Source organism: Sinohyriopsis cumingii, chromosome 8 (genome assembly GCF_028554795.1).
Source record: "Sinohyriopsis cumingii isolate HCF-2022 chromosome 8, ASM2855479v2, whole genome shotgun sequence".
Taxonomy (NCBI): domain Eukaryota; kingdom Metazoa; phylum Mollusca; class Bivalvia; order Unionida; family Unionidae; genus Sinohyriopsis; species Sinohyriopsis cumingii.
In genome coordinates, this window is record NC_142968.1 from 50,304,986 (window position 1) to 50,314,978 (window position 9,993).

At 32.9% G+C, this 9,993-nt stretch overlaps 1 protein-coding gene across 1 annotated transcript; it reads right to left on the reverse strand.

Moving 5' to 3' along the window:
• Positions 1-949: 949 nt before the first annotated feature.
• On the reverse strand, positions 950-9,202 carry LOC149793490 (uncharacterized). Its single transcript, XM_089966392.1, has 7 exons — positions 8,915-9,202; positions 8,418-8,735; positions 6,486-7,447; positions 6,066-6,104; positions 5,242-5,355; positions 3,843-4,066; positions 950-1,728 (listed from the first exon to the last, which is right to left on the reverse strand). Exons 3-7 carry the CDS (start codon positions 6,676-6,678, stop codon positions 1,384-1,386), a joined length of 915 nt encoding a protein of 304 aa, XP_089822518.1. The 5' UTR covers positions 6,679-7,447; positions 8,418-8,735; positions 8,915-9,202; the 3' UTR covers positions 950-1,383.
• Between the last annotated feature and the right edge of the window lie 791 nt (positions 9,203-9,993).

The window sequence follows — 9,993 nt, forward strand, 5'->3', positions numbered from 1 at the left end:
CAGACGAAATAGATAACGCAGTCCCTTGTATTACTTGGATAGAGGGAAGGTATTGTTTGTACTCAATACGTTCTAAACAGTAAATTTCACTCCAAGATATTCATAGTTCGTAACGAAAATCATCTTTAAATCTCTCTCTCTCTCTCTCTCTCTCTCTCTCTCTCTCTCTCTCTCTCTCTATATATATATATATATATATATATATATATATATATATATATATATATATATATATATATATATGTATATATATGTATATATATATATATGTATATATATATATATATATATATATATATATATATATATATATATATATATATATATATATATATATATATATATATATATATATATATATGCGTGTGTGTGTGTGTGTGTGTGTGCGTGCATGCATGTCTGTCTGTCTGTCTGTCTGTATATACGTCTGTCCACCACATGCAATCACGACTAAGCACACATCACCGTTCAAAGTCGGTGTTGTATGAACTCGTACGTAGAAGGCATATTCACGTGGAAACCTAGTAAAATGGAGATTCGAACCCTGGTCAGCGGTTAAACTGCACCCATCGCACTATCCAATATATCAGCGACTTGTGGTGTAATGTTTTGGAAATGTGTGCCTACTCTGCAGGTTACGAATTAAAATAATCATCTAACCCATATAATAGTAATAATTGTATTAATATTATTAAAATATAGCTTTTGCATACGTGAACTTTATGTGCCTATGACATCTGATTCAAATAATAATATTATATCCAGACATGGTTTATATTAAGAACATATCTTAGAAAAGAATTTGTTCATAAGACATGTCTTGGAAAATTACATTTCCGGATTGATTCACACCATCCAGAAGCTCATTGTCAATTAGGTTTTTGACAGCAGAATGTTCCTTCAGATGTTGGAGGTCAAAGTGATTGGTTCTAAAACATACACATAGATGTATTTTTGTTAATAGATATTTCTTTAGTAAATATTGTGTAGATAGAGTATGATAAATTATACTTTATTGATTCTTTGTTCAGGTCATAAGATGTACGGTCACAGTACAAAATTCAAAACCTAGGAAGTTAGCTAAAAGTGTGACTATATGACACCATAAAATAAGTAAATAAGTAAAATTTAGAAACTGAATTAAACTTGTGATTGAAGTTGTTTTTTTTTTACATGCTATTAGTCATTCGTTGTATTATACTTTATACGGTTGTAATCAGTCTCAACCCCAGTATTTTAAACTTTGGATTTAAGTTTGTCTTTTGAAGAATATGACGTGATCTCCCATTCAAAACGAATAGGAATATTCATATTTCAGCATTAATCAATTCATATGTGTCTTTGAACTCATCTTATAATTTCTAGAGATGGAGCCGATGGTCATTAAGTAATTGGAGTTGTGTTGGTACCATTGGTTTGAAGCACGTCGATTTCCACATCATGACACATTTTAATGGGACAGGCTGTATCACATATTGGGGTTATATAATCGTGATCTCTTCCAAGTACGTCTGTTGCCCCATTCTCGCAAAGTTCAAAATGACAGTCAGGATCATTGATTGGGGTTATATAGTCCTCATATGTTACGTGCACGTCGGCTGTCTCAACATGACACATTGCTGCAGAAGCGACATAATCGTAGTGTCCATGCTTAGTACTGCTCTCTGTTGCATGGGTGTTTCCCTCCATTACAGTGCTTGTGGCATAATCGTAAAATGAGGAAACAGCCTGAAAAATAGAATAAATACGAATGTTTCTAAATAATTGTAGCACTTTGAACTACAAATGAAAACAATAGGGACTAGAAAAAAAACTTTCTTTGCTTCTGTGTTTAAATGAAAAATGAAATAGATGTTACCAAACACGGTAGAGATTCTTAATCAATATTTGTGTACTGAATGTTGGGTGGTATATGAACTAAAATAGACTGATCATAAGTGACGGCGAGTCAGGAAATTAATAGACTAATATAAGATCAATAATGTGCATATTACACTTCAACATTTAATTTCAAACATAGTAACTATAATGTACAATAAATGATTATTATTCTTAACCGGTCTCCTAAGGCATGATTTTGGTTTGAGACAGATTAAGTCATCGCTTACCCGCTGTTTTTTGGAGTGACATTATATCCATTATTTACCAATGTTCAAAATTGTCTTTTACTTCTTCGTGTTACGATAGCCAAAGAATGAAGTTTTGTTTCTCAAAGGTGGTAAAGGGCAAATGAATGAATAAGCATCTTTTCTTTAACATATATAATCACATGTCTAGACCATACAAATAGCTTAGACGTATATAACCACATGTATCAACCATTCAAATAACTTGGCCGTATATAATCACATGTCTAGACCATACACATAACTTGGACGTATATAATCACATGTATAGACCATACAAATAACTTGGACGTATATAATCACATGTATAGACCATACAAATAACATGGAAGTATATAATCACATGTATCAACCATTCAAATAACTTGGCCGTATATAATCACATGTCTATACCATACAAATAACTTGGACGTATATAATCACATGTATAGACCATACAAATAACATGGAAGTATATAATCACATGTATAGACCATATAAACAGCGTGGACGTATATAATCACATATATAGATCATTCAAGTAGCTTGTACGTATATAATCACACGTACAGACCATTCAAATAACTTGGCTTATATAATCACATGTATGGACCATATAAATAACTTGAACGTATATAATCACATGTCAAGACAATACAAAAAACTTGGACGTATATAATCACATGTCTAGACCATTCAAATAACCTGAAAAAGCCAGTGGAAAAATATTAGAATGCTAGGAAAATTACACAAAATAGATTGCAAGTGAATCTTCAAACGAGTTAGCGAAAGTCACGTAACACGAACGTTATTGGAAGATGTGACATCTTGTTGTGGTGAAACATGCAGTGTTGTATTACAATCACTGCCACCGTTTCGTCCTTATGTTTCACGATATAAATCGTGTTATTGTCCCCATACAATGGCTTCTTCTATCAATATTGTACGATTTTACTCGGATTTACTTGATTACTCGACATCAATTATTATGCAATTATACTTCATACACCTGAGAAGTATTTGAGTAAGTTCCAGTGCCTTATTAAATTCAATCAATATAATAATCAAAGTAAAAACGAAAAAAGACTTCAATAGATCTGGTCTGAAGGAGCCGTTGAGAGAGCCAATAATAATTTTTGACTCAGCTTAAAAGCTATATGCGGCTTTATACTCCTGATAAGACGACCATGCAGAAATAAAATTTTCTTTTAAATAATTCTCGAAATTTGCTTAATAGTCTACGACTACTATAACAATGAAATATCCAGGATATAATGTGCATTTACATAACTTTACATAAAGTAACAGATCTCGTTATGGCTTATCAATTTCTAGGTCAATACAAATATTTTCTAGTATCAACAACAAGCTGAAATAAACTAGTTGAAACATAACAAAGTTAAAATGTTGAATTCGTGTTGAAAAAGCCATGTAAAGTTTAGCAAACATAACCGGTTTCTGTTGTTCTTTTTGTGTTAAAGAGTCATATATATATATATATATATATATATATATATATATATATATATATATATATATATATATATATATATATATCTGTGTGTGTGTGTGTGCAATTGGTTGCACGAGTGGTATAGTCTAGCATGTCAAGAAATACATACTAATACCCAAAAGAAGTAGATCACATAAATTAACTAACAAATATTTGAATAATATTGTACACCCGTAATGGCTGGAATGGAAGGAAGAGAACGATCATCATTCGTTAAATATTACCTGATCAATAATTCTGTATATATCTTCTTTTAGTTTTGGTTCAGCATTTTCTTTTCGTGAGTTGTTTAGGTCTTGTGGCTGTGTGCATGTATTACAATCTTCATTATCAATTTTGTTTCCATTGTTTACTGTTGTCAACAGTTTCATTAGCCTGTTTCTCTTCGCAGACACCTCCATACTGCATGACCTTCTGTAGTTTTCAGCGTCACGTAATATGTTAGAGTCTGTAGCAATTTTAAGAAACGTAATATTAAAGTTTGTGCATTTAGATTATATTGTTCTTTGTTTCTTATGTATTTATTCGTTTTAAAAATAAAATGTGAATAATTATTACATGATATTTAAACTCCATTAGCATTTGATGGGCCCCGGTTGGCCGAATGGTATAAAGCTTTCGTCTTTACCAGTAAGTGCCATCTCACTTTTGCCCGTGTGGGCTAGAGCCTGGGGCTCGGCCAATGCGGATTTATGAGAAAGTTTGCCATTAGCTTCCCGTTGGTCGGTTTGATCTGACTGCTGACTGCTGTTTATAGCCTATGATATGCTGCGAAATAGTGCTAAATCCACACAAGCACAAAGTTACAAGAACAACAGCAGCTGAATTTTATTCACAGGATCCAAACATGGATTTACAATAGTTAATATTATATATTTAAATGTTGTACAAAGCAAATAGCAATCAGTGTTCATAGTTTGAAGTTAGCCTGACATGATTCAGCACCTACGGGTAACTAAACCAAACTCAAATGTAATAAAGATAAATGTAAGCAAAGAAATGAACAGAATATAAGCAAAACAGTGATATATTATAGTTGGCGATTTTAAATCTATACCTTCATTTTTCCGTAGCATTCCCTCATAACTTTTCATTTTTAACGCCAAGCAAAACTTGATCATTTGAGGTTTTGATTGAAGTCCCAGTGTATACTAAATTTACATAATAATCTTTTGTAAACATATTTTGTCTTAATCTGCTACCGAGCAATAGTGTATAAAAATTCAATATCAGAATATGCATTTAGTTTTTTATTTGTGGTTATGCATGCTTTGTCGTTTAAAGTTCTATAAACTAATAAGCATTTTGGATTCGGATGGATCGAAACTTTCAAGCGCATGCAATAATTTAGGATAATGTGTAAATCAGTTTGTTTTTGTTTTTTATGGTCAGAATTATACATTTCATGAGTGATTATTCATGCTTAAGAAATGTATTCATTTGAAACTATTTACAGGGTAACATTTTCAGGTCATTATGATAAGGAATACGTTTTGCTATCTGGAAATATTATTCTTATCCGCAAGTAAACTAAAAGAAGTTTAAGTATCAACACTTCTGAACGAAACGTTGACCATTCTAAACAAATATACTATTTTGTTTAATACAGCAAACATATAATACCAAGTTCTCTTGCTAAACCTTTACGCCAGTGCGTGACAAATATTAGAGATCCAACAATGAGGAGGAAGACGGAAACGTTGACTATTCCAATCCAGTATTGTGTGAATCGGAGATCTGAAAGAGGAAATAAAAGCCGCTGTTTGATGTTTAGGTAAATAATTATCGAAACGGTTAAAACAATGGTGCATTGTGAAACAATATATCGATCCTTATATAAACCAAATATGTTAAATGTTAAAATAAAGTATAATATTATTATGTATGTTGTTTTCTCTCAATATTTTTTGGTAATCTAATACACAAATAACATAATTTATCACCCACTAATAATTCAGCATCTAGGATGAAATATAAAAAAATACCTATAGTGTTATGCGTTAGTAGCGATGTATTATGGAAGACATTCACACAATCACACAATCAAAGCATGTTTGGTTTTATCTTCTTGTTGTTGATATATGTTTTTACCTTGCTTCTTTTACGTGCTTCTTTAATGTCTCTCAATCTTTGGCACTTTTTGGAGCACACTAATGAGGATAAAGTTAAACTTTCTTGTAGTAATTCTGCAATTTCGATACGTTTAGTGCAATTAATCTAACGCTGCAAGAACGGATGTTTAAAGTAAAACGTGTCTTAATTAATAGTTGAACACATCTATATTTAGTTTCTATATGGTGGGAAGAAACAATTATGACTATTTTATTTTTCCTACCATGATTACCACATATTACTTGAAATATAAATTATGCAGTTACACCTTTATTAATATAATTTAAAAGAAGGTAAGAAACCATAAAGCTTGCTAATTAATAAAAATATTCTACCTCCGTTGCTTTCTGGACTGGATGCATCTTTACAAATATCTGAATTAAAATGAAGCGGCATATTAAGATTATATCGAATTGGTCATTTTCTTATCAAGCTGTTTTGAAAGTACGGTCTAACAAGACAAAACACATATATGTAATCAATTGTTTGAAAATATATATTGCTGTGAAGTTATCTCTTGCATACACTTCAATGATTAAAAGTCAATGATGAAGAAGCAGATTTACTGTCTTAAATGTCCAGGCTCACGTATCTTTGTTTGTCATAGTTGTATACGTTGAGGTTAGATATCTTATTCGTTTGACACAATTTCAACATGTAACGTTATGTATAGTTTCGAATTAAGGAAGGCATTGCATGAAGAACCGACATTGTATGTGTATCTCTTTATATTCATGTAAAGCTGGCACTATTACCTTGCACAAGATGCAAGACAATTGGATCAGATTTTATCGTTACGCTCGTTGCGTTATTCGTTGCAATGCAGGTGTAAACTCCAGCCATTCTTGAATCGAAGCTTTTGATTACGAGTTCCTCATTCTTACTGCTGATATAACCATCCCACCGAAAAACACAAATTGGGTTGCATTTGGCCGAGCACATAACCATAACAGTTTTATATACCCTTAGGTAAATATCAGTGCGGTTGAGGTTCAAAGTCACTCTATCGGGTCCATCTAAATGTTAAAAGAGAACATAATCGTAACGTTTATAGTAGGAAATAAAATCCTTTACATGTGTAGCATAACGGAAGGATAATAGTGTTTGATGAGCTTGGAAAGCGTATTGGTTGCAAGATATGAACGATCCAACCCCAAGTGAGGTAGATAGAGGAAAAAAGGAATAGAGAGTAATGATTGGAATCTCCAAAATGTACCAGAAGACGTTAAGCTAGATCACCGCACAAAGAGAGAGAGAGAGAGATTGCTTGGATTTAGTTTTATATGTGTCTGTCTGTAGATCTCTATGTCTGTATATCTGTTGGTTTTAATGTATGGTTGATTACTTTGCCCTTCCATTCATCTATGTTTTTAAAACGGTACCTGTATATAGGATGTACATATGGATGGTGTAACAAATATAACTGAAAAGCGTTAAGTCTACTTACAATATGGGTCCGGTACATAAGTATCACTTTCTATACAACAGTTTATACCGGAGCATACAATGCACGAAAAAGGGGTAAATGTGTCTACCAGTGTTACATTTTCATATGTCAATTGAAATGATTCTGTCCAGATGCGTTCTGTAGAATTTAAATATGTCCCGTTTAATTTCCAATAGTAGATCGGATCCTCCAATTCGCCGTCAACACTGCATGTTATCTGTAACGGTTTATGAAGGATGGACGTTCGGGCTTCCTTAATTTGCGGCTTATCTGTTAAATTTAAATAGAATAACATATTCATCGAAACATTTAATTCCTTTACCTGGAGGGCACAAATGATTTCCATATTGGGATAATTTAAACTTATAATTAAACATTCATAACCATAAGTTCATGACCAGATAAACCTTACATTTTACATTTTTGTGTAAATCTTTCTGTCTGTGAAAATATCTAAAGGCAAAATTCTCAAATATAACACAGATGTTCGATACTTACATTCGACATAAACAGCATGTAGCTAAAGCTGGGTCTAAAATTTAAATATATAATATTTGCAAAATGTTTTTTTCAAAGTCTTTGTACCAGAATATTTATACATATGCAGCTTTTGACGATGATAGTAAAATCGAACTTTTCGTGTTTTCGTTTATAAATATTTTCTTCTTATGAGGATTCTGTTGCACAACTGAAATGTTTTGATCCTCTCTGTATGTAATATATGTACATAATGCATGACCGTACGCTACAATTTAAAGTAGGAAACTTAAGAAAATCCGATTTCACTGACATAAGGTTATAGCAGGGATAAATACCCATTTCCAACGCATTTTTTAAAGACAGAAGACCTGGTGCTTTTTTAAAATATCCAAAAATTTTTGGATTATAAAATGTAGTATGGCATCTTGGATTTTTAGCATTAAATAAATATAAAAATTATATAAAAGTGATACAAATAATTTACTTCTCTAAATTTATATTTATGGCATATATGCATCTAAGCTATCTTAAATTTTTTAAATCTAAATTATGATTTTTTCGTTGCATATGACAAAATGGACTGAGAATTGTGAGGCATAAAAAAATCTCCTATTAACATGTTTTTCAAATTGACTACAAGACGTGAGACTGTCACGCGTGCTATTGCACTTGAAGTTAAATAGGCCTATTAGTATGTGAATGCACGTTTGAAAGGATGTTACTAATAAAGAAAATATACTTACAGTTTGTAATAACCTACCTATAACTGTTAGCTCTGTCGTAATATTTATTTCCTTTCTTAACCCATACTTTAGTTGACCCGTGTATTTCCCACTGCTGGATTGGGTTACGTTGAACAAAATCACAACGAATCGCCATTCCTTGTTACTGGTATTCCGTACTTCACAATATATTGAAGAGTCTGTCCCATCTTTGCATCTCATGGCAGTCTTCTCCTCAATTTTAAGTCCATTTGCGTTGATAACATTAACCGAATGAGCGAATGATTCCAAATATGTTGCTCCTAATGTCCATTCTAATGTTGCATTACATCCAGAGATGGCTACAACTTCATTTTCTGCAGAAAACATGATATGCAGTATAATATCACAAATACCTTGAAGAGGGATGTAAAGCTTCGACATGTAAGATTTAAATTGGCTGACTCCGAATTTAGAATTACGAAATAACAAATTCTTAATATCTTTAAAATTTAAATATTTTCTACAATAAATATAAATTATTCATAATACATACCTCTAGCTTTAGCTTTCCCCAGTATGAGGTCCATGCTTAACCATACGATCACTACCCACATGCGACCCATTTTCATAGATAAATGAAAGGAATTTTATGTTGTCATTGATGTCTTTTGTAGCGTGAAATGTTGGTGGTGTGAGAATAGTTGTCCATGACTTGATATAGAGACAAAACGTTACACTTCCGACCATTATTATAACTGAATCAGATACAAGATTGTTTTTTCTTCTTCCGATGTGTCATTATTATATTATATTTTACACAAGATTTATACAGAATACAGTTAGTACATAAAATATACGATAGTTATTGTCTGAAATCCGGCCTGGAAAGATGAAATCTCACAACAACAGGAGGTTTGACGAAGTTTGACAGGGAGAATAATGTAAAGCCTACGATGCCAGTGCAGCTGACATCTCTTTACGTCATGCTGATTACCATCACCCACACCAGTTTGCTACTACTCACTTCGACATGTTCGCGGGTTTAGCTTGTACCAAAGATACGCAAATGTGCCGAAGCGAATGTCGACTTTTCTTTCTCATCCACGTTCTGAACGTAGTATATACTTTTTCAATAATTCAATTTGTTTGAGACTGAGTTCGTAAAAGGTATTTACAAACACACGAACGCCATGTTGGAGGTAGTGGTAGAGAAATATTGGTGCGATAATTGCAGGCATTGGTAAAGTAATTGGGAAGAGTGGTGAGGGTTCAGGATGGACGGTCATGTAAGAACAATCGCGCCGCAAATCCAGTCTGCCCATACAAGAGCAATGGTGTCACGATGGATCTTTCTGCACATTAAAGACCCTTGCGTGAATTGTACGGGACAAAATATATTCCGTTCGAAATGATGTCCTTAATGGACGCTCAGTAAGGAGAACCAACGCGGGAATCGATTAGAAAGGCCTAAGCATTCCGGCAAAAACATAACGGAAATCCAACGCACCACTTAGCGTAAAGGAAACCATACACACAAAGTGTGTGTACCCAAACTGAGATTACACGGCGAGAAGGTCAAATCATGTTCAGTGTCTTAACGCCACCAAACACTGTGAAAACAGTCATCGAAAT

Bases quoted from the DNA above. Each gene is read 5' to 3' on its own strand.
- LOC149793490 (XM_089966392.1), bottom strand. From the start codon at position 6,678: ATGGTTATGTGCTCGGCCAAATGCAACCCAATTTGTGTTTTTCGGTGG. The intron at 4,067-5,241 runs GTATTATATGTT...AAATTGCTACAG, and splicing joins AGGTTTAGCAAGAGAACTTG to ACTCTAACATATTACGTGAC. The intron at 1,729-3,842 runs GTAATATTTAAC...TCTATTTTTCAG, and splicing joins TATACAGAATTATTGATCAG to GCTGTTTCCTCATTTTACGA.